At 42.6% G+C, this 25717-nt stretch overlaps 1 protein-coding gene and 1 long non-coding RNA gene across 2 annotated transcripts in view; both read left to right on the top strand.

Annotated features, from left to right (window-relative positions):
- Positions 1-5657: 5657 nt before the first annotated feature.
- LOC309451360 lies at positions 5658-12625 on the top strand. The gene is made up of 3 exons (XR_014186233.1): positions 5658-5692; positions 7917-8021; positions 10853-12625. It is a non-coding gene; the product is annotated as an uncharacterized lncRNA (long non-coding RNA).
- Positions 12626-19946: 7321 nt separating this feature from the next.
- DGKQ (diacylglycerol kinase theta) overlaps positions 19947-25717 on the top strand; it is a 103409-nt gene continuing 97638 nt past the window's right edge. The window contains exon 1 of the mRNA XM_082074432.1: positions 19947-20184. Coding sequence (XP_081930558.1) covers positions 19980-20184 — 205 coding nt within the window. The 5' untranslated portion in view covers positions 19947-19979. The remainder of the gene's footprint in view (positions 20185-25717) is intronic.

Below are 25717 nucleotides of genomic sequence, written 5' to 3'. Positions count from 1 at the left end.
GTCCAGCATGCCCACAATAGAGCAGTGTACCATCTGAGTCTGAATAATTTAAGTTGAAAACCATCTAATTCTAGGAAAATCATTAGATAAATAGGAAAGGTGAGTTGTGTGGACTGTAGATGTGTCATAAAAGTCTGGAGAAGGTCTTGGAGACCAGTGACTACAAGACTTGCTAACCACTGAGAATTGGAGCTGGAGGAAAAGAAGACCAGTAATGTTTTGGGGTTTCCCTGAAGAAAGCTCAGGCTAAGAGCAAAGAGGGCTACTTGCTGGCTTTGCTCCAGAGGAGCAGGTCTCAGATGAGCAAGCTGATGCAAAGAGCAAAAATTCAAGTGCTGTGCTCTGCTCAGAAAGAAGGATGAAACGAGAAAATGCCCAGGATGGCTCTCATGGACGTTTGGAGGTTGGATTCCTGCACACTGACCTGTGCTGGCAGGTCCTTCTGCCAGCTGGAACTTGCAGACCAGGGAAAATCAGTGGTAGGATATCAGGGTCTGGTAAACAATATATGTTGTGCAGGTTGTTGTGTTGCTTTGTTTTGTTTTGTTTTTTAACTAAATAGTGAAATCTTGGCTTTGGCACACCTACTACTGATTTTTCTGGTACAGCTAAGACTTCCAGGACCCCTCTGTAGTTAAACCTACTATTTTCTGACTCAATATCTCTAAATGTCCTGTCAACTACAAAATACAGTATATTTGAGTTATCATTCAAATTATTTTCCAGATTGATCCATTTTCAGCATAAATATCTCATGGCATAGTTCATATGCATTAAGTTCTCTTTCTAAAGACTCAAAAACTCTTTTCAAATTAGTTTTTAGAACATATGATTTGTTTTAACAAATGGTTAACTTGGACATGAAGCTGGACATTCATTCTGCTCAAACTTCTCTCAAACCAGAGAAGTTCATGAGACTGAAATTGTCAAAACAAAGTCATATTTGTAGTTTGGTAGTGAAAGGAGAAGGCCTGTGTTTTCCTCAAAACACCGCAAAATAATAGATGTCTCTGTTGGTATAAGAATCCAGATAATTTCTAAAACAACAGTGTTTTCTTTACAGCTTTAGATGTTTCATTAATTGGTAGGACTTTTTATTTTTGTGTATGTTTAGTTAACAGTAGTAAAAGCATTTCAGTATGTTCCTCTTGGTGAGATAAAGTCCTGCAATAACTCTTTGGGACATTTCCTTTTAAAATAGAATTGTGATTTTGTTGTTGTTTCTAACAACAGACTTCCAAGGCCCATGTGTGTCGCTGAGTTTTTAATCACTGATTAAATCCTTTGTACCTAGCTACCTAAGCTATTGCTGCAACATCTGATTGACCTAAAATCTGTTGAGCAAAGATTGGTGAAACAGCAACAGAAATGGCAAATCCATTCATCAGCTCTGACTTCTCCCAGTGAGTATCTGCAAGGTTTGTATTTTCTGTTCCATGTGAAGGGGAAGCCCCCGAGGTTTGGGGGTGGGAGGGAAGATTTCTTTCCACAGAAAGAGTGACAGCACTGCTGCAACATCTGCTGGTGTAGGTAAGGACAGAGGCCACTATGGAATTGGAAGATAGGCTGTTCACTCATGGTAGTGGTCTCTGAAGGTTATCGCAGGCTGGCACTTGCAGCGCAAGTATTTGAGGCTGTCATTTTTCTCAGAGGGCTTGAGTTTACAATAGTGTGGCTACTTTAGCAGATTAGAAGTTTGGGAGTTTGTCTCTCCCAATACTGCTAGGAGGTGAGTACTACATTAGATCCGTTGTTTGTAAAGAGGATGTTTACTGAAATGGGTTCTTGGTTTTAAAGTCAGATTGCATAGATGTCCATTAGTTTTCTTGGGCAATCATGCATTATGCTGAATCAGAGTTAAAGGAAATGACTTGCATTTCTTGCACCAAAGATGGACACAAATAGGAGTAACAATGCCTTTCATGTTGCAGTCATGAGCATCCCAGTGCTTGTGACTTCCTGTTTTTTAGGGTTTTTCATGAAATTATTTCACAGTAGATGAGGAACTGTGTGTCAGTCCTTTGTGCTTTCTGTTTTACTGGAGAATCTGTTTACAAGAGTCTTGGCCTAACCCCAGATTCCTTCTGGAGTGTTCTTTGAGGTTATTCACCAAGTAGTGTCCTTGAAGTCCAGGGAGTGTATCACATCTGTTTAATCCCTAGCTGACTTTGCTGTCGTGCCTTTCAACATATTTCACTCATTTTGATCCTACCAAGAAGTTACAAATATGTGGGATTCCCAGGGGGCTGCTTTCAGCTCATTACAGCCAATAAAGCCTTACTGTACAGCAGGTAGTAGACTTCTGTGTTGTGGTAATCCTCCATTAAATCTCAGCTGATCACTGAGGTTGCAGCAATCACAGGTTTGCTGTCATTGGTCTCAGTTGGGCTAGGACTGGGATGATGAGGAGACAATAACCTAGAGCTCTCAGCCTAGGCACCCAGAGCTGTTTGCCCATTGAAGTAATCATCCCTAAGAAGTGTCTCTCAGTAGCAAAATCTGCAGCTGTTCCCTTGTTTTTCCTGGCTGTCTGTGGTATAATGAAGTCACTTGAGGGGGTTTGCTCTGGAGTGGTGAGTCCCAACAAGCAGCACCTAAGGGTACATCCTACAACATACAATGTTCTGCAGAGTGTGATATGAACTAATATTTTCAAATGAATCGAGCACTCAGAAAAAGTGTTTCACTCCAGCAAGCCATCTGCAAATAAGTTTGGGAATTGCTTAAGTGGTGTTTTGCAGATTATGGCAAACAGCTTGTTCTGAGTATGGGAAACTACATTTGTTTGACAGCTTACAAAGGAGTTCATGCTCAGATTTCCTCATCAGTCACATACACCCTGCTGTTTTAAGGTGTTAGAATTGTCACTATGCAACAGTAGTACACATCTGAAAAGAGAATCTGGCATCTCTCAGAAAGACAGTCAGAAATACCAAAGTGGGTTCTAGTTATTTAAATAAGCAAGGTCTTGCTGCTTCTCTATCTTTAATTAGGTGATTGTGAATCCCCCAAAGGAAATTCTGCGGTAAGCATATTATAATAAACATATTGTAATTTGCTTCTGGCCTTAGCACTGATTTACTTAAATGTCTTTCTTTAAATGACTCTTCAATTCATATAATTGCAGTAATGCTTACTGAACTTCATAGTCTAGGTTCAGTATCAAACCAGAGATTTAAGTCTTGCCATCTACTGGTTACATGTGGTTTAGCAGACACTTGATGTCTGCTACCCAATAAGAGGGCGTTGACTTGGGAGTTCAGATCCTGATTTTGCTCCTAAATTGAAATTCACACTGGTTTACTGTCAAGAAACCATGCAGAATAAAAGCACTTGTTTGACTCTGCCTCATGAACTGAATAAAGGGAGATCAAAACAGGTTTATGTACTCAAAATCAAGGCATAGATTGAGACTGAGACAAGTAAAACTGCTGTCACTGGACTGTCAGCACTGTGCCTTCAACACCAGACTATGTAAACACTTTTGCAGAACTTCTTCAGAAGTGGATAATCTCGAATCAGTTTATATTTGCTGTACTGAGCATCAGAAAGAAAAGCTGTGTGCACCACAGCAGTGGTAGTTCCTGTCTCCATTAAGAGTAATGATATAACTTGAAGTAAATGCAGAAGTTGTTGCTAGCCACCAGTGTATTTCACAGCATAACTGGAATGGTGTAGAGGCCTTTAACCTAGACTAGGTTCTTGGGCATGCTCACCCTAAAACAAACGATACTCAAAGTATTCTTTAAAGTGTTTGTGTATACGCAACGTACAATACCCTTGCACACAGTTAGGCTGGATATGTGCTGTTCATAGTTTGTATTGCAGTTGCACTAACACTCCTACTGAGCTCAGGACTCTGACAGAAAATGTTATTCATCTGATACAGCTGAAAGGGGATGAAGGGGCGAGTAAACTAACACAGAGTTGGTAGAAGAAACAAACCCTGGAGCCCAGGCTGCTCTACTGTATATCACACGGCCAGTCTAAGCTGCCTGTTTGCACTTTGCAGCAGTACCAGCCTAAAGAACTGGACACAGTCTCCAACCCCTACCTCAGAGGCATCTGTTTCCTACTACATGCTTGCTGTTGTGCATTTGGTGACAGGTCAACGCACAGCCTTGGGCATTCACTACAGCACTATCCTTCCATCCCCTGTACTGACTAGTAATTTTTTATAGACGCCCTGACGTCTAGAACTTGGTTTACATACTTTCTGTGGGGCCTGTTCCAGTGAGTTTTCTCACTTCTAAGAAGTAAGTTGATGGTGAATTTCTCTTTTGTAGCTCACAATTCAGGAGTTACTCTGCTTGAATGGTAAGGATATTTCTTAGGAGAATAGGAAGGATAAACAATAACTCTGTCTTTGCTTTAATGTACATTTTTGCTCTGATGTGGGAACAAATTCACATTCTAAATTCTGGATTTGATAATGATGTGTACATACAAGCAAATTCTGCGTTAGGTCTAACTGGTATTTAAGAACAGCTTACAAGATCTGCATAAATGTGTGGATTTAGCTGAAGTGATGTGCTGTTTTCACAAGTGAATAAAACCATACAAACTTGAAAACTCCTGTGCCTTTTCCTCTTAAGAAACAGTCGTTTTCAAGCATCAGTTACTCTCAAAGAGACGAGGGGACCTTTGTGACCCACCTTTAGCAATGCAGCTGAAATCAGTGTGATCTCTAGTCTTACACGCTGTAGCAACCCAGGTCGGTGGAGGCCTAGATGTTTCATTAAATGTGCCTTTCTACAACTCCAGATAGAGGATAACAGTTGCTGAGTCTGCTCTTCTGCATTCCATGAAGCCTTTTGTGAGTTAAGATGTGAAGCAAATTATCATTGTTATGCTGACTTCAGCGCTTTTCCAAGAAGTGTTAATATAAAATATAAATTTGTTGGATACATTAAATATCACTGTTGCAGTGTTCTGAATCAACTGGGTTGGAAGTTTTAAAGCTGTCACTGGTAGAAATTATGTAAAAGCAGTTTGACATGAAGTTTGCAGATATTAGGTAGAACACAAGTGTGATGTCAGAACAGTTGTGGTTATTTACAGTCCAAATGAGATAATTTTGAAGTCAATTGCAATAAGTTTGTTTAGAAAAATAAACACCATGTAATGATCCTTCAAATGAAGAGTATGAGAACAAATCGCAAGGAATGCTTTGAGAATAAAAGCAGGTTAGAAAAAGAGGAAATTGGGCCAGAAAGAAAATGTGTTGACATTCAAGACCTACACTGTTGTTAAAATGAGGAGGAAACTATTCATAACTAAAGAACATTATCATAAAAATATGGGTTAACTTCTGGGTAGATTCTCCAAGGGTTAATATACTAGCCATAAATGATGGAAAAGGTTCAGCGTCATTCTTTCAGCAAATATTGAAGTATTTTTGTGCTGGCTAAAAACTCAAAAGTCTTGAGTTCAGCTTGATCAGATCTGAGCTGTTGTAGCCGCTCAGCTGTTGTGACTTACACCAGCCGAGGCATGCTGTCACTTTTCACTTCTATAGACTGCTCAGGCAACACTTTAGCCCTGCAGTGAGGGACTCAATGTGCAAAATAATGTGCAAAACTTGACTGTAAGCGTCTGGGAGAACAGCGCCTAGGCCCTAAATCATGTGTCACAGAGCCATCTTTCCCCTTGCCTCTGCACACTAGCAGTGCTCGAACAGCACAAGACTTTGGTAAGTGTTCTTCTTCCTATATCTAATTTCTGAGACATATCTTATTACCTTAGCAAAGGCTCTGCATTAACATATGTCCTCTGGAGTCCCTGTCAATAATAATTGTACTTAAATGGAACAACTTAGCCTTGGTGCCATCTCAAGGCATATCAAGGAGAGAGAGTCATTAGGGACAGTCAGCATGGCTTCACCAAGGAGAAGTTGTGCTTGACCAACCTCATAGCCTTTTATGAAGACATAACCAGGTGGACAGACGATGGCAGAGCAGTGGTGTGGTCTACCTTGACTTCAGTAAAGCATTTGACACAGTCTCCGACAGCATCCTCACAGCTAAACTGAGGGAGTGCAGTCTGAACTATCGGGTAGTGAGGTGGACTGCAAACTGGCTGAAGGAAAGAAGCCAGAGAGTTGTGGTCAATGGGGCAGAGTCCGGTTGGAAACCAGTATCTAGTGCAGTGCCTCAAGGGTCAGTACTGGGGCCCGTATTATTCAATGTATTAATCAATGTCTTGGATGAGGGAATAGAGTGCACTGTCAGCAAGTGACACAGCTGGTGACACCAAGCTGGGAGGAGTGGCTGACACGCCAGAAGGCTGTGCTGCCATCCAGCATGACCTGGACAGGCTGGGGAGTTGGGCGGGGAAAAATTTAATGAAATATAACAAGGGCAAGTGTAGAGCCTTGCATGTGGGTAGGAACAACCCCAGGTTCCAGTATAGGTTGGGGAATGACCTGTTAGAGAGCAGTGTAGGGGAAAGGAACCTGGGGGTCTTGGTGGACAGCAGGATGACCATGAGCCAGCACTGTGCCCTTGTGGCCAGGAAGGCCAATGGCATCCTGGGGTGTATTACAAGTGGGGTCATTAGTAGGTCCAGAGAGGTTCTCCTTCCCCTCTACTCTGCCCTGGTGAGACCACATCTGGAATATTGTGTCCAGTTATGGGCCCCTCAGTTGCAGAAGGACAGGGAACTGCTGGAGAGGGTCCAGCGCAGGGCAACCAAGATGATTAAGGGAGCAGAGCATCTGCCTTATGAGGAAAGGCTGAGGGAGCTGGGGCTCTTTTGCTTGGAGAAGAGGAGACTGAGGGGTGACCTCATTAACATTTATAAATATGTAAAGGGTGAGTGTCAGGAGGGTGGAGCCAGGCTCTTCTCGGTGACAACCAATGGTAAGACAACGGGCAATGGATATAAACTCCTACTCTGGAGACATTCAAAACCCACCTGGACACATTCCTGTGTAATCTCATCTGGGTGTTCCTGCTCCAGCAGGGGGATTGGACTGGATGATTTTTTGAGGTGCCTTCCAATCCCTGACATTCTGTGATCCTGTGATTCTGTAAATGGAGTCTTGCTCTAATAATAAAGAAAAGCTACTACATTACTAATGAAAGGTAAAAGAGCAGAGGCAGGGAATATTTCACTTTCCTTAGGTGTCATTCTTTTATGTGCATATTTAATCCACCCGCTGACATTAATTTCAGTGCTTATTTAGGCCTTATTTGCAAAATACCATTTTAATTCTTAGACAGCTCATTCAGTCATAGGTTGTGCCAAACTTTTTCTTCCAGAATGGAGAGGAAAGCAAAGCCAGGTTCAGCACTAAAGCTGACATCTGAGGCTCACTATTCTTTTCTGCTTCCTGCATATATGGATATAGAAGAGGAGAAGGACAAGGAAGCATCTGGAAATAAATCACACTAATCTCTCTAAAGTATGGGGGGTGACAGAAAAACTTGCTTTCGACCTGAAATTAGTAACTTCCAGTCTTTCTTTCTTTCCTGTTATTACCCATTCCCATATTCATGACAGAACTTATGATGTAAGTTCTAATACTTTCTCCAAAGTGTGAAAATGGGAACATTCTTCTGTCACTTTGAAATTAACTATTTGACACCCACATCAAAAGCAGACGCTTAATCATAGCTGTAAAGAACAGCTGGCACATTATAGAAAGCAAGGGAGAATGCTTCTTGAAAGATCTGTATTTTATATTGCCTATACATGTTTGATTTGCTCAAATATCATTAAAGTTGCAGAGAAAAGCAGTAGAAATTCCTTTGCTGCACCCTAGTGGTAGGCTATGTTTGTTCATAAAATTTCACTTATCTTTATGCCTGAACATGACTGATTAACTGTTCTTAACTACTTTTCAATAAGAAGTCGGATATTGCCTATTTTTCCCCAGAATGCTTGTACTAGTACTTTGCTTTTTTATTTCTCAGTTGTCCTGCAGAAAGTTAACATTCTGAATAAAAGCAGCAGACAGAATTCAAGAATCTTCCGCTAAGTTTCTTCCAAGGCTTCCTGACCAAACGAGATCACTCGTGGTATGGCACAGTCAGGTTGAATATTTCTCTGACATATTTTCCTGTCTCCAAGGGCAGAGAATAGTGCATTATGAAGGATATACCCAGAACCCTAGCAAAAGTGCGAAAATTGAGCTAAAAGCATCTCATACCAGGCACTGCAATACTATTCCTGTTTAAAAAGTGTTTTTTGCCCCTTTGCAAGCAGTCCAAATCTTCCCACACAATTAAGCCTTCATTAAGATCTACTTCAGTGGTTGCGTTACCCAAAAAGACACCTGCTGAACACGTCAGCTGAGGATAACACAGTAAAGGAGATAGAGGTCGGTGTTCCTTTTTATCCTGTTTCTTAGCACAACATTTAGATGCGAAGAGGGTGGGCAATCTGCTACTACTGCTCAGTGTGCAAATAGCATCTCCATTGTTGGTCTCTCTCTCAGTGAACAGACTGCCTCATTCTCCACAGATCTTAATCAAAACCTGTGGTTGTGCCAAGAGCAACCTACCCAACAGAACTTACTATGGAATGTTAATTCGAATGCTACCAGGCTCTTGATGCTTCATTTCCATTAGTGAAATCCCATTCACCTTGTTTTTTCAGTGCAATATCTTAACTGACCACAACCACTGAAACTCAATTTACTGAACAGTGATGAGCTATTTTATCACGTTCTCTATGCAAACAGCTCCTTAACAGACAGATTTAATTCTGTGGTGCTTTCAACATATACCAGGGCTAAGCCTCTTTTTGAACATCCACCTCCTAAGAGCATCTAGAATTGGCCTGATGCAGCTCTTGTTATAATTTTGTATTTTAGGAGATTTTGTAAATGTGTTATTTGGAGGGCCATGACTCAAAAGCGCTATTCCACACTGGAGTCCTACCTGCCTGGATGATCTTGTTCCACACTAAAAATTATACTGGCAGTCCATTTGCAAAGAAAACTTACCTAGGCTACAGAACTCAGTTGGGGAGTAAGTATTCACATGGACGTTAATAGAGGAGTATCTGCTGTGCTTTAACATTACACTCTGTTATTTCACATTCTCTTTCCTCTGGCTACAGCACCGGGCAAATGCAAGCTGTCTTAAAATCCCATCCTGAAGTCTGCCTTCTCAACCTGAACATAATGCTAACACAACAGAAAGAAATGTTGAAGGCTGCTTTTTTTTCTTCCATATGAAACTAATTTAGGATTAAATTGCCAAACCTCAGCAACTATTTGATGTGTCTCTGATATTTGAAACTCTTGTTAATGAATAATTGTGATGATGCCTCAAGTATTTGTTGGTAAATTGAGCTTCTTAAACTTTCAGAAGCAAGCATAAATTACTATATTCCAGTGTTCTAAGTCGGCATCTGGGAGTAGAGGAGCCTTCCAGGAAGACACCATATGCTGCTTTATTTAAAAACAAACAAACAAACAAAATCACAAACAAAACAGACAAATAAAACCCTACAGTTATTGTACTTTTTTAATGATGATGGAGTGTAGCATAAGTGCTTTGGAATGTGATAATTAAAAGAAGGTTAGGAAAAGAAACCTACAGGACATAATTTTCAAGAGTAACATTTTACTCTTATGCATGGGTTAAAACCTCTTTGTAGATACCCTTTATTTAGATTAAATCAATTAAGCATACAGAGCAACCTAACAGTTACTGCTGTTATGGCTTGAGTCCCAACAAATCCCAAGTGCCTGCAATGGCACTGTCTGGGGATTGAAGTATTTTTGAAGCCCCACTTACAGAAATACCCAAGCGGAACTGATTCTCTCATCAGCTGAGCAGGGCTCATGGAAGGGGAAGAGGCTGACATGGAGCCTGGGAGTCCACCACAGCCAGAGCTATTGACAGGAACAGCATATTGGGCCAATGCAGTGGTTTATAGGGCAACTCCTGAGCTGAAAGCCAGGGCTTGGTTTTGGTGGTCTCTGAGGGAAAGCCAGGCTGGACTTCAGTGCTTAGACTTTCTTGGTGCCAGTGATCTGTGGTGGGATGCTGTTGGGTTCATGGCTTTTCTGTCCCGTAACCAGCCTTGCACTGACTGGCACCTGTGGGCTGGTGCCTGGGTTGGGGCTGGGTAGACGAGCTCTTGGCTTCTCTCCCAGGGATTGCTTCCAGGTTCATTGCAACTTTGGTGCTAGGGGTGCTGGTGCCTGTCCCCATGCTGGAATGCGCAGGTGCAGGACCCCTGCTAACATAGCTGTGGACTGCATTTTGATATTGGGTCCTCATTTCCTTTGGCCCCTAGGGAATTTAAGGACATGTCCCACTGCTGGGGTAAGTGCCACTGCCACATTGCCTTCCCTGCTTGACCCTCCAGGATGTCACGCTACTGCCCGAGACACTGGCTGCACTGCACACCTTGAAAGTCTCTATTATACATCCATGATCACCTGCTGGTCCTGTCCAGGTCTGTCATAGAGCACACAAGCAGGTTTCTAATAGTTTAATTTTAATTGTTTTAATTGTGGCATAGATTGGAAAATTAACACTATTCCCTAAATCTTGAGCTGAGTTACACATTGTAAAGTTTTGTCTGCATAACCAGGTGTTAGAGCAGGTCAGCAGCCCTACTGGGAGAAAGCATTAGCACTGGAACTGGATCTAACTTCGAGGTTGCCCCTGCTCTGAGCTCCAGAGACCCCTCCTATCCTGCATTATTCAATGAAATAAACACCTACAAAATCAGTTCTTGTATCTTTCCATGAATCAGCCCAGGACTGCCCTAAGCAGAGCCCATTTTAGTTACAGACTTACTCTGTTATGGAGTAGAAGAAATGTAATGGTAACCAGGGGGAGCAAACAGGGACTTTGCATGTAACAGGCCGTTTTTCTGTTGTTCACAGGCAGAGACAGGCTTCTGCTCCTGCATGTGTTTCCCCAGTTACGGAGCACACTGAGTCCATGGCTTCTGGTCAGGGGGTGTTTGCTCCTGCTCAGCTGGACCAGAGGACAGCAGTGATTAGGCTGGTGATGGAGTCTGGCCTTTAGCGCAGCAGTAGCATAACAGGAGACACTGAGGTGGCATGGAAATACTTCAGGAGATGGTGGGGGACAGGTGAAGCCAGAACGACAGCATGTTGCTCAGCACCAGCCCAAATGAAGTTCCACAGGGGGGATGGGGGCCCTCTGGGTGTGGGGTAATAGGGCGTGACTGATGCCTCTCCCCGGGTCCCGGGGCTGACACTGGTCTCACCTGCAGGAGGTCAAGGTCTGGCTGAGGTGCAGGGCTGCCTGGTGCAGAGGCAAGAGCAGTAGCCCCGCGCTGCTGTGACAGGGGTACCCACTCTGACTGAGAGAACGTCACTTTAGGTCAGGCATCACCCACAAGCAGTCCTGACGGACACCAGCCCTTGAGAACTGTGCTAGGCTGTTATCTTCTCAGGAACCAGAGTCCAGGCCATGTCTTCCCGGGAGCTAATGATACCAGCCTGAGCTGGGAACAGGCAAAACTACAACTGCTAGGGCTGCACTCCTGCACATACATCAAGGTGGGGTTGACTATGGGGCAATGGTGCTACAGACATATTGTAGCCCCCCGAGCCCAACATGCTCTCCTGTGCAGCAGCAGCCTGCACGGCGGTGACCTCTCCTTGAGCAGGCACCCTCTCCAGGTGACACCTCGAGGCTGAGACACCCCTTACCTGGCATCTGGTATCTATAATGAGGTAAGGTACATTTTACATTAGGCCTGAAAGTATATTGTATGCTAGTGACATTTATCTATCCAGCTATAGTTTAATTATTAGAAGCGCAGTAAGCGGTAGAGTGTTCTTTGGCAGGAAGTTATTTGTACTAAAATGTAAAAGCTGGAAATAAGATATTAAAAGTTAAGTATCAGTGTACTTGGAGCAGAAATGGCTTGCCTATCATATCATCATATTTCCTAGCTGACTGGACATAAAGCTTCAACCTCTGGACCTTGCTATGTTGTTACACAGATATTTTTTTCCTTTCAGCTCCGATATGGCTTATTATTTACATGTCTCAGATTTGATACCAGAACCGGAGAAGCTCCTGAGATAGCAAGAAGTGTAAATGCTAAAATGTGGTATGGGTTGTGCAGTTATATCTGCCTGTGATATGTGTCACTCCTTTTTTATTAAACACTTAGTAGTCCTGACTAGAATTATTTTATACAAATGAAGCTGTATTAATTGATGTTATCTCTGTAGATTTTTTCCCCACAGGATATGGATGTATTTAAACCAAAGCACTTTCTTCTAGTCTAAGTCTGTACTGATGTGTGGAGTGGTGTATTTTATATATAAATATTAATATGCAATATATAATCTATTTCCTTGAGTTTAAAAGGATAGGCATTTTCATTTCCCCTTTGGTTTTGTTTTTCTATTTTTAAGCTTGTGTATTCTAATATGTTCTTTTGAATAAACTTTATTTGAAAAGGTATAATTTCTTAAACCAGCTATATAAAGAATCAAATCAAATCTTGCATGACAATACCAGCTGTATTACCACATAATGTGAAACTGACCCAGAACTTTGCATTGGTGTTCCATATCTGAGCTTTTGCCTCTCTTACTCAAGGGCAGTTGTTGGTGCTTTTAACCAACAAGTGTGCACTTGCTTTATTTCCAATGTGATCAGCACAATTGTTTTAAATATTCCCATCCCTGAACTACACTGTAGAGTCACTATAAAAGAGAAAGAAAACTAATTAAATGCTAGCTACTTACTATTATCTTTTAGTAGTGTATGTATAAGAAGTCACATTTATCTTTTGCTTTCCACTGCAAGCCACAGAGTGCACAAATGTGGTCTGATGTTTTCCTTGTCTCTTCAGTTGTGAGATTTTTGGTATCCCATTTAAATCAACACCAGGATTTGCTGTTGGTCCAGACATCACCAACTTAAATTATGGAAAGATGAAAAAGCTACAAATCTGAAACTTCTCTTGCCCAGAAAGCTGATACTTTATCAGCCATTCCTACCAGATTATCCCTCAGTTTCCAAATCCTGACAAGCCTGTTTAAACCAAACTAAACCCCCACAGCTTGCCCTTCCTACTGCCTGCCAACAGCAAGACACATTAAAAGCCCTGCCTGTGTTTTACATTCTTCATTCTTAGAAACCATAGTTTATTTAAAATGTTCCTTTTCTACTTCCACGTGTACTCCATATCCTGCCTCTCTTTCAGTGCCTAATGGTATGGAAAGAAATTCAGAAACTAGAAGTCAACAATACAAAAGATCCAGCTAAGCTCAGAAAGGCTTTTGCTCACAACCCAGCTGTGAGGTGCCACACCATTAGATTTCACATCTCACCAATATGTAAAGAAAACGTTATATGGAAACAGAAATGTACCAAGATAACCTGGTGTTTGGGAAGCCAATGGCTCCCACCTCTGTTTTGTGAGCAGTGTTTGGAGCTCTCCAAGAACCCAGGAAATTGAAAGGCCAGGAGAGTCCATTTTTTCAAGAAGATCCTCCTGCCTGTTTCAGGCTGCCACACTTGGTCCCACTGCTTCAGTAAGAGCCTCAATCAAAAGAAGGACTGCCAGTCTTGACTCTCTGTCAAGACTCTCTGTCTCTGTCACAGGACCACAGAGCCCAGAGGAGACTGGCAAGCCTCTGTGGGGTCACCTATCCACCCACCACTCAAAACAGGTTACTCAAGGCCATGTCCAGTTGGGGTGAGTCCACAGGATGGAGAGTCCACAGCCTCTCCGGACAGCCTGTTCCAGTGTTTGACCATGCTTGCAGGAAAAAAGAAAAACAAACAAACATTTAGATGTAAATGGAATTTTCTCTATTTCAGTTTATGCTAATTGCTTCTCATCTTTTCACTGCGCACCACTGAGAAAAACATGGCCACATCTGCTTTCCACCTTCTACTCCCATATTAATACACCTTTCTAAAATCCTCCCTGGGCCTGGATGTGACCTGATTATTGTCATTTTTTTGCAGCTTGCTTTTAAACAAATTGCTTTCTGAAAGAGTTGAGTAACTGGATTGCATCATACTGAGTGTCAAGAAAGCACTGATACGATTTACTCTATTACTTAAATTATAAAAATATGATGTGATATTGAAAACACATAAAATTCATCTGATCCTGTACATAAACTGAAGGTAATATACCAGAACTTGCACTTCTCAGTTGTATCAAAGGCTTTCTATCTGTCACAGTGTGTTCTCTCCCTAGATACAGAGAGTACAAGAAGGTCACAAAAGGTTCAGAAGATACAAGGTGTAAAACTTGCTCAATTTACAGAATACACCTCTACCAAGCCAGGATACTTGTAAAAATGAGGATTTTCCTGTATTGCCTGCCCTAGAATTGTATTATTCACATTTAATGAGGTTATAGCATAATAAGTACTGCAAAATGTTTCTCTTGGTATAAAACTAAGAAAGTGATTTTTTCAGAGGCATTACATTTTGACCCTTTCTACTAATCCTGTCAAAGAATAGAAAATGTATGCTTTTAGAATTCTACCTGTTGTCGTTGGTGTAGCACTTCTCTATTAAAAAAAAAATAGAAAAGAGAAGCTTATCTAAGAAGTGGTAGTTTGTTCCATTTTTCAGTTATCAGTCTGTAGAGCAACAATTCCTGCATGAACAAAATCTCCCTGTTTACTGCAGCTTGGAGATTTACGCAAATCTTTTGAAACAGTCCAGAGGCATGATACATATCTCATCATTTTACATATACTTATATATAAAAAGACTGGAGGAGCCACCAAGCAATATTTAACAAAGGCAATCCTTTGATATCTGTCAGCCCTAGATTTTATGATTGAAGCATAAAGGTAGAGTTTAGTTCTTTACCTATTCATGGGTATCTGTAGCCTATGGCTAGAGAACATGGGAATGTTGGTTCTCAATCAAAGGCCTCCTGGAATTCCACAAAATCTTCTAAACTGGAAATTCTCCAGGATATTTATCCATGAAAATACAGGATTTTTTAGCATTTATCAGGATGTTGAAGGTCAGGCTGGACAGGGTTCTGAGCATCCTAATCTAGTTGAAGATGTCCCTGGCCATTGCAGGGAGGATGGACTAGATGACCTTTGAAGGTCCCTTCCAACCCAAATGATTTAATGATTCTATGTTTTTTCCCCCATAATGTACTTTGACTGTTGATGACATTGGGTTATCTGAAACAAGTTCCAAAGCAGATCTGAATACAAAGTTGACTGTTGACTACAGTTTCTAGAGGATGATCCCCCTCACATAGCCTGACCCAGGCAACCTAGCACAGCTTTACCACAGTTATGCTGCTATCCAGGAGCAGACTGCTGCTTAAAATGCATGATAATTCTGTCCCAGCAGAGCTGTCAGAGGCAAACATTGCCTGACTTGACATAAATCTGTTCCAGCTTAACATCACTAGGGCTGAGACTACGGTTGTGACTCTGACCATTAGTGACCCTTTTGCATGCTTTGCTGTGATCCAGCCACCTCAAACTGTTTCTTTAGTCTGGCTGTTTTTCTGGTTTGACACTTCCGAAACAGCTAGCTGCTTTCATTCTTATATTCCTTTTAGCTGCACAGCTTCCTGCTATTGTGACAATGCAGACAGTTATGCTAGTTGCATGTAACTCCATCTTCTTTGGCCCACACAAACTGCTGTTTCTTCTTCAAAAAGACTTATCTATTCTTGTTTTTTGCCTAGAGATCAGTATACGCCCTCCTTATAAAGAACACCTTGATAGCAAAAAAGCCCACAAACCACCAAAAAAGATAAAAGGGAAAATAAAATAAAATAAAATAAAATAAAATAAAATAAAATAAAATAAAATAAAATAAAATAAAATATAAAATAAAGTAGCTGGAATTGTTTCCAGCTATCTTTTTTTTTTTTTTTTTCTGGTTTTTTTTGAGTATCCCGAGGGCAGATATAAAGTCAGTAGAAACCTTGTAGTTAAGATGACCATGTCTGAGTCAGGAACTGATATCAAATCCCACTAGTGATCTATCACATATATGAATGTGACAGCTCCGGTAATAATTCTTTACCTCACTCTTTTCTGCTGTCTGGGACCACATCCCTGCTATACATGTGAGATACAAAGGGTGGCTCATCTTCAGCTGCTGCCACACTCCATGGCTGCTGGAAGCAGGGGTGGCGGCAGACTGGGATGAAGACAATCACCAGATGGTTTAGGTTGTTTTGACTGGTTAGACTGGTTGTTCAGAGATAAAGAAGGGAAGGTAAAGACAAGAAATATAGGTCACACATGTCTATGTGTTACAGCATATAAATATGTATCTGGGGAGTCATATACTTCAAAATAGCCAAAATCTCACATGTTCATTTACACCTTAACAATAAAAACTACCATTCCACATGTAACTTCTAGTAAGGAAACCCTGTGACTACCCTGCACTGGCAGATAATACAGTAATGTATCTGAATTACTTGCTAATTGAATGTATTTTCACATTTCTGTAAAAGGATGTATTGATTGCTTCCTCAGGCTTTGAAACAGGGCCAAATTCTGGTACACTTATAAGGCAGTACAGTATATTTTGCCAATCATAGGAAAGATTTGTTCACATGAGCTTCAGCTTTCCAGCTCTTGGGTCTCTGTTTCATGAAAGGGGAAAGACTGTTAGATCCATACAAAAGAAAGGCAGTTCAAGAGGACAGTCTATGTTGAAAAGAAAGGCAGGACAGGCCAACGGAACAGGTGAGGCAAGATGCTTTGTAGGTATAAAAGTTATTGAATAAAAGCAAGAGAAAGTCTCTATAGCTAGGTGAGAGTATGACATGGGCTAAGCAGATAGGGAAGGGGCTTCCTCTCCTGGACAAGAAGGAATGGCACAAACAACAAATCTAGCAAGCAAACTGAACTCCATCTAAAAATACACCAGCAATTCTAATCTAATTGCAACTTTTGTCACTATATAGTCAAACTCAGCTTGTTTGAAAGCACTGTGATAGACTATGTTGGAGCTGAGGCAAGCAGACAGCATGGCAAACAGGCTGCTTCTGTTGGTCTCTGTTTCCCTTTCGCTCTGTTCAACAGGAATTTAAATGTACCTGCAATCTCTCTGAATTCAGGTGTTGTCTTGAATGTCTGCACTCTCAGTTGGTGCACACAGAGGTAAAACTCAAGGCACTATGTCAGCTCATACCAGCTGAAAACATAGCCAGAGCTCGAAGATATTTGTCTGTGTGTGTGTGTGCGCGTGGGTTAAGGTCCATTCACATTTGAAATGACTGAGTGTAATATCTTAAATCATAGGATTGTGGGATAATTCAGGTTGGAAGTGACCTCAGGAGGTCACCCAGTCTAATTTTCCTTCTCAAAGCCATGTCTCCCATGAGGGTCAGATCAGGTTGGCCATGGCTTATCCAGTCACACCTTTAAAACTTACAAGGATGGAGATGGCATAAGCTCTTCAGGTAACCTGCTCCTCTGCTTGGCTGCCTTAAGAGTGAAAAAGTTTCTCCCAATATCAAGCCTGAACACCTCGTTTGAAGTTCTGCCCTCTTTCTTTTGTCCAGCCAGCAAGAACAACTTGCTGCACCTTCTTGAAAACCTCTGTGTCAGTACTGGGGGGATGCTATGAGGTCCCCCTGAAGGTACCTCTTCTTCAGGCTTCTTCACCATCCCTCAGCCTCTCCTTGCAGCATAAGTGCTCCAGATCTTGACCATCCTGGTGGCCCTTCACTACACTTGCTTCAGTTTGTCAATGTGTATCGAGTATTGGAAGCCACAAATGGATGCAAAACTCTAATGAGTGCTGAGGAGATAGGAATAATCCACTCTCTCAGTCTACTGTCTGTGGTCCTGTATGGCCCAGGATGCTGTTGGCCCCAGTTGTTGCCTGGGTGCTCCTTGTCAACCAAGACACCCAGGACCTTTTCCACAGTGCTGCCACCCTGCCTGTCTGCTCATTTCTTCTGCCAGTCTAGGTCCCTCTGCGTGGCACTGTAATGACTGTTCCCCCCAGCTTGGTGTCATGTGCTAACCTGATGGCACTGCTCTCCATCACCTTCTCCATGTTGTTGATGAAAGTGCTAAATGCAACAAGTCCCAGGAGAGACCCCTGAGGTTCTCCTCCCATTACTGGCCTCCAGGCAGAGTTCAAGTTTGACCCATTAACTGCTACCTGCTAAGCCCAACTATCCAGCCAGTTTTTTACCCATCTAGTTGTCCACCCAATCTGGACCATAATAGTCCAGTTTGGATACAAGAGGCAGACCATGTCATTAACCTTGATGAAGTCAAGTTCCATTGGTCTGCCCTCCTATACAGATCTACCCATTTTGTCATGGAAGGCAATAAAGGTTGGTCAGGCATCACTGACCCTTGTAAAATCCATACTGGCTGTTCGTAATCATCATCTTCTCCTCCATGTGCCCAGAAATGTGTTCCAAGAGGTCTTGCCTATGATCTTCACAAAGACCAAAGCAAGGCTGAGTTTGTGGAGGATGGGACCTGTCATCAAGGGCTTTGGTTCATTCACTGTATTCAGCAGGCACACATCTTCAAGGGAGAGTTTCACATTGCTTCCCTCTTCCCCACTCTCTTGTGTATTTGGGACTCTGTAAAGCTCTCTAGCATCTTAGGTATGTGTTCTAAATCATGTTGGCAGGAGCAATTAGAAATATTTCAAAGCTTTAGTATCTACCTGCTTACTCTTTCTCCAACCATAAAAAGACATGCTGTGCTTTCTTTAGGATCTAAGTGATTTTTATTGTTTCTCTTTGAACTAGTTGAATCCTTCTTGCTCGTGATAATAAATGTGGTCATATTAACAGCATGGAAGGGAGATGTAAAGTAAGACTAGTAGAAACTAGAAGATGCTAAGACATTTTAGAAGGACTTCAGTGTTGGTCTACAGGACAACAGGGTGATTTATTAAACCCTTCACCAAAATACAAACAAATCAGAGTCAAAGGTGAAAGTCTAGACTACTCTTTTATTGTCTCTCATGGTTTAATGAAGGTACCTGGACATTGTTTCAAACACCTCGGGTGCAGATTCTTATTTAATATGAAGTACCAAATCACACAAGTGGAGGTGTGGACAGTACACATCTATATGTAGAAAATCCCAAGACACAGCCTCCTTTCTTGTCGCAGTCTACTCCAGCCACCACACTGCTTAATGCAATAACGGTCGAAGAAACAGGCATTTCAGATGCAGAGGGGGAGACTAGCAACATGGATACATCCCAGTGTCTAAATGTTTTCAAAACTAGTCACGAGAAGGTGAAGTGAACATAAAGGACAAAAAATATGTGTTATAAAGGAGAGAAATTGCTAGGCAGAACCCTAAATCCTTTCCCATAAAGACAGAGATGTTGAGAACAGAAGGCGAAATCTACAGTGAACCATCTTTTTCTCCCAAAGCATAATCTGAAAACTTCTTGAGATGGAGCTTTGTGCACTCCAAACTCGCATGAGGCTAGGGTAGTGAAACCATCCACTTCGATGTCACAGTAAGAAACCAGAAGTCTTTTCAGGTTTCATAGCTTTAAGCTGCAAACAGAACCCACTGCCTGCGTCTGATGAGACCTTCTCACAGCCCAGGCTTTCCTCCCTGCCTCCACGTTTCTTCTTGGCGGCTTTATCACGGTTGCAATGCAGCGGTGGGGCGCTGAAGCGCGCCCGTCCCTCGGGTGCGGGTTCACCTCGATGATGTTCACCAGCAGCACAGCAGCTCGTTTTTCAGCACCCTTCCACCTGCGCCTCCAGCGCCCGCCTGACCCGCCGTGCGCCTGGCTGGCACCTGGCGGGAGCGGGGACACCTGGCGCAACCCGAGACCGCGCCAGCGCCGCCCGGAGCGGGGCAGGGGCCGGCGGCCCGCGGCGGGCGCGCTGCTCTGGGCAGCCGGCGGGGCGGCCCCTCGGCCGGCAGGGGGCAGCGCGGCGCCGCCCTGAGAGGCGCTGACCGGGCGGCCCCGCCCCCGCCCGCCCCGCGCCGCCGCCGCCACCGCCTGGGGCGGAAGCGAGGGCGAGCGGCGGCCGGTGCTGCGCCGCGGGGAGCGGGCATGGCGGACGGGGCGCGCTCGCTGCGTGGCGGCAGCCCGGCCTCCAGCCCGGTGCTGGGCGGGCGGGGCCGCTCCGCGGGGGCGGCGGCGGCCGGGGGGAGCAGCCCGCCGGGGCACAGCTTCCGCAGGGTGACCCTCACCAAGCCCACCTTCTGCCACTACTGCACCGACTTCATCTGGGGGCTGGCCGGCTACCAGTGCGAGGGTAAGGGGGCGGCGGGCAGGGATGGAGGGAGGGGGCAGCCGGCCGGGGACAGGGGCCGGGCCGGGCGCCGAGCGGGCTGGGGAGGGTGCGGGTCGTGCGGGACCTGCCGGGAACGGCCGCCGCGTCCTGGGCGGGATGGGGCGGGCGGGGAAAAACGGCGAAAAATTATACGAATAAAAATTAAAAAATTCCAATAATAAAAATCCTAATAGTAAAAACCATCACAGAATTATAGAATCACTAAACTATGTCCCTGAGAACCTCATCTGTATGTCTTTTAAACACCTACATTCTACTAAAAAAAAATCTAACAATAGTAAAATAAAAATTCTAGTAATAATAATACATTCCAGAAATAAAATTGTAAAAGTACAATACTAAAAATTCTGTTAGTAACAAATACCAATAACAAATTATAACAAGAGTGTTACTAAATATTCTACTATTAATAACAAATTCTAATAAATTCTAACCATAATATTAGTTCTAACTATAATAATTCTAATCATGAATGATAGTAAATTGCAATAAGAATAACAATTCTGGTAGTAATAATAAAATTTCTAACAATAATACTAAAAAATTGGAGGTGTGGCACTGCCTGCTCCTGACACAGTTGTTTGCTGTGATCCATTGCTGCCCATCCCGGGAGGGATCTCTGTGAGCACTGGCCACCCCGGCCGGTCAGTCTCCTGCAGTGGAGACATCCTGTGGGTGCCGTGATTTGCCAAAATGCCCGATGCAGCGGAGGAGCCCACGACCTGCATGGAATTTGAACCTTTAAACCTGGACTGATGCGCCAGGGAGGGGAGAAGGGATTGCAGGGTCGCCTTGCTGACCCTGTGGCAGTGGAGGTTCTTGGAGGTGACAAAATTATGGCTTCTTCTGATGCAGCGAAACCAAATGAAGTCGTAGGGAAAAGAGCAGTTGTCCATGTCCCATTTCAAAAAAAGCTCCCCCAAAAACCCCAAACAGCACCTTAATGCCTTCTTGAGCATGTGCAGCCAACCTGGCTTGGGTTGCATCTCCAAGTCATGTCCAGAGGAGCTGGGCTGTACAAGAACCTCATTGTTCGGGTGGTATCAGACAAGGCTGTGGGTGCAGAGCAAGTACCCTGCAGTGCTTCGAGTGGCTCCTGCCTTTTGTCATCGCCATGAGTGAAGAGAGTGTGTGAATAATTTGGGTGAAAGTTATGTTCCTGTATGGTTCAAAAAAAGGCCTGAAAGAATGATTTTATATTTCCTTAAAACTTTGTTGAGTGATGTGTCTGTCGTTCTGTCTGCGTAGCAGAAAGTCACTGCCTACAGCAAAAAAACCCAAACTTGAGTGAAAATTCTGTAAATTGTGAAAATGCGCAAAGCTAGTCTTTTATAGTCTTCTATTATATCACCACCTTAAAAGTCACGGAAGTGGGCATTCAGGTGTGAGTTTTGTTACTTGAAGAGCTGAGTGGCTTTGATATGTTAACAGATAAGAAAATGTGAGAGGCCAGGATGTCTCACTTTTTTTTTTTTCCATTCAAATACTATGTACATAAACATAGTGCGTGGCTGTAACTTGAATTTAGGGTCTTTTCCTAGCTTGAAAACTGGGCTGACATTTTGTGGTCTGGAATTGTTTTTCCCCTTTGGCTTTTTAGGCTGAGTTTTGGGTAAGGATCGTTAGCACAACTGTCTAATGACTGTGTGTGTGCTAATGAGCCACTTGCAAGCTGTCCTGTTAGGGTACCTCTTTTAAGCCTACATCTGAAACCTCCACCCCGAACAAGTAGTGTGAGTGAGGGGTAATGAGATAGAGAGAAATGCTCTTTATTAGCTGTAACATAACCTGCTCAGAGCGGGGGGAAAATCCGGTAATGGAACCTGGCACCTCAGTGCTTCCTTTGGGTGAAGAACTAACTTTCTTTTTTATTCCTTTTTCTGTTTTCAACCAGCTATATTCAGCATTGTGTTTGTCTTTTCCAACAACTTACTGCTAAACAACAAATTTCAAAAATACCTGATAGGTCATTTGCTGATGGTGGCTGCTTTTGATAGCCATGCATACACCCTTGTACCTTGTTGCATAGCTTGGCAGCTCATTCTTTCCGAGTTACTTAATATAATAAATGCTGATATGATTTCTTGAATAAACTTTTAAGTAAATTCCATTTAATACCTACCTGCCTGTCACATGTGCTTTAACTAATGGAGTTTGATCATTGTTCTTTAGAAAGTAATTAAAGGATGATCTCTAGGAGTGCCAAGCTGGTTAAAAATTTTTAAAAAAACCCAAAAGCAAAACCACCCAGCTTTTAGTGCAGGAAGTGTTTGCAGCGGACAGGAAGAACTTGGTAGCTAATCCTTTGTCTTCTCCCCAGAAAGACTAGGATTGCATGTGTAATTACAGCTGACCTGCTGTTTTCTTTGTTGGGACTTTGATAAACCACCTACAGGCTTCAAAGTCAAGCCATTGAGTGTCCCTTTTCTAGGTGAATTTGCAGTGATTTTTGTTCCAAATCTGTGGGTTCAAGGTGTTCAGTCTCCTCATGCTGTTTGTGTTGATGTTCCCTGGAGCTGGTCTTGATCAAAACAGAAAGTTTCCAAACTTTACAGGGAACTGAGCATGCCAATGACAAGACTCCATCAATTCATGAAAGGAGGAAAGGAAAAAAACAACCTTCTGCCTATCGTTATTTGAGTAGCCTAAATGACCTGGACTTGAGTTTTAATTGTGATTGCGCTTTTGACCTTTGGATAATGGTGCCTTGTATAAGTGAATGATCAGGTCTGTGGAGTTTTACAGCAAACTTATCAAATACTCAGCAGGCGGACACATGCCCACATGGCTTACATGGCTGTGTAGCAAAACCATAAGAAAGTATAATGAATTACTTCACATTTCTGGCAGTGCAGGCCAAGATAAGTGGTCCTTCCATTTTCTTCACGTGGACTCTAAAAATGCACAGAAGAGATGCTCTGATGCTCTCTGTACAAGGCACAAAGTGTCCTGGATCTAATCCCTCCGTTTGGAAGTCAGATGCTGCTTCCCTCTCCAGTTCAGGACTACTACTGCTATTGCTGGTGCTTTGTCCAGGATGGGGTTCTCCAGGGGAGAATTGCAGCTCTTTTGCTATATTTGCAAGGTATTTTTGTGAGTGCAGTTTTTCAGTGAAGGTATTATTCTTTCTGTGTGGGTTAATTGGGTCTGAAGATGCCACCATATGAAACTTTTGTGCACGTAGTCTCAGTCAATCAGACTTGCAGCTGTGGTTTATATTTTCTTTCTCCCCCCCCATCCCTGCCCCACAAATTTGTTTTCCGTAAACCCTTTGTAAATGACTCTTTATTTTTCTTAACACTTTACTCTTTGTAGCTGTCACTTCCTTTGATAAGTGTGTGTGTGTGTGAAAGCATAAGTGATGTTTAGATTGTAACATGAACAATGACTCTCTTATATTGCTCTTGCTTTCCAAAGCCTGGTCATTTTAGGTTTGAGTGGGTTTAAATTTCCTCAGGCTTGGCAAGGAATAGTAAGTGTGTCTGGATTTCTGTGCACGTGTGTGCGCACCTTAAAAATGAGAAATACTAAATGTATGAAGTCTGTATAAGAAATAGAGTTGAGTTCTTATTGGTAGTGCACAGAGGAACCAATTTCATGCACTAAAAATAGCTATCAGATATTTTAATTTGATGTTTCTTTTCACTTCTTTTCACAGTGCCTTTTTTTGTTGTTGTTGTTAAAAGTATTTTATAAAAAATATAGGAAGAATTGTGAATCTGTACATTTTGGGGCCTATAAAGATTTCCAGTGCTATAAGTCTTTCTAATGTGAACTTGATTTGGTTTATTTTAGCCAAAGGTAAAATGTGGGGGATTTAAGTATTAAGCAAGTTGATTAGCAATTTTAACACAATTGCTTAGCTATTTTTAGGTGGTTTATATCTATCTATCTATCTATCTGTATTTATATCTTTAATTATAGCACTTATTAGAAGCTACTGTCGGGGACTTTTTTGACATGTTCTGTGTTTGTTTCTACCAGGGAAATGTCATTTGAAGAGGTAGGGTACTTGTTTTGACATGAGGGCACTAAGTCAAATAATACTTTGGGAAATATCCTTCTTTTCTGGTGTGGTGGTTTTGTGTTCTGTGGTTTCTGTAGGGTTTTCTGGGGGGCGGGGGGGCGTGGGGGTGGTGGTGGTGTGTTTGTTTGTTTTTTGTTTCATTTTAGTTTGGGTTTTTTGGGTTTTTTTTAAGGCTTTGTATTCCAAGGAGAACCTCCAAACTTATTCCAAGACACAGAAACCCTTGTCTGTCCTAATTTGGTTTAGATATTGGTTGACAACACTGCAGCTTTTCCAGAATAAAATGTACATGGTGAACTGGAGTTCTGTTTATGCCATAAATCTCCAATTTAAAGAAGGCAGCCATGAAGCTGCTGTGATTCATACAGGCCTGTCTTGCCCAGACATGGACATGCTGTGTTGTGCCTCGGTGGTACAGGAGAACCTGGAGATGTTCAGACAGCATCTCTGATGGGAACGCACATTCTGGACATGTTTTGAATGGGGTCCACTCCATTTAGACTCTTCTAAGTAACTGGAGTGAGATAGGGAAGGTGTGTTTTAGTTTAAAGCTGGGAGTTTGACCTACAGGGATTTTGCAGGGATTTGGAAACGGTATCAGGGAATAAAGCAATGAGAAACAATCCCCTTGAACTCTCATCCTCTCTGGTGAGTTTGGTTGTTGGCACAGGCAGCTGGAACTTCGTTGACCCTGCTGGCTCCCTTCAGCTCGGTGTTGAGGGAAGATCATGGTGTATCAGATTCCTCAGAAAGTCTTCATGCTTGCCATTCAGAAATAAAACAAATTCTTCCTTCTTCTGATGAGCTTGGCTTGCTTTTGCTGCATTTTGAACTAAAAAACAAAAGCTGCAAAAAGGTAAAACTGCAGTGAAATCTTGCTTGTATCCCATGATCAGTTTGTGTTTTCAAGACTTGCTCACTTTATTCGTTAGTGGCTTCCTTGTCAGAGGCGAGGCCTTTCCATGCAACAATAAAATGTTTGATGTTGAGATGCAATGTGCGTTTGTGGTTGAGGTGTTGTTGAGTGGGTGTCACTTAGAGTTAAAACTTAGATTGAGCTATATGACTCTGAATCCATCTTGGTAATAAACACAAAGACTGTCAGAAAAGAAAAGAAAAGAAAACAAAACAAAAAACAACAACCCAGGAATAAATAAAGCCCCACTCCCCAGAAGAAAACCTGTCACAGAAACTTAACTCAGTTCTGGTCAAGCTGAAGCATGCTGGGAGAAATGTTTGGAGGATTGACTGACACACTGAAAGATGCACCTTACTAACTGGTCTGGATTTGGAGGATAATTCATTTTGTACTGGAGAATTTATGCTTTTCCTTGTCTCCTTCTGACAGTGCTTCAGAGGATAATATCATTGTCACCATCAGTGATGCAGAGGAAAGGACAGGGACCGTTGCGAGGATGCACACAGCTTTTGTAGCTGGAAGCTATATTTTGTGCTGATAGTGTTATC

This window comes from Streptopelia decaocto, assembly GCF_964273445.1.
Source record: "Streptopelia decaocto genome assembly, chromosome: Z".
NCBI lineage: Eukaryota > Metazoa > Chordata > Aves > Columbiformes > Columbidae > Streptopelia > Streptopelia decaocto.
This window is presented reverse-complemented; position numbering and strand designations above follow the sequence as displayed.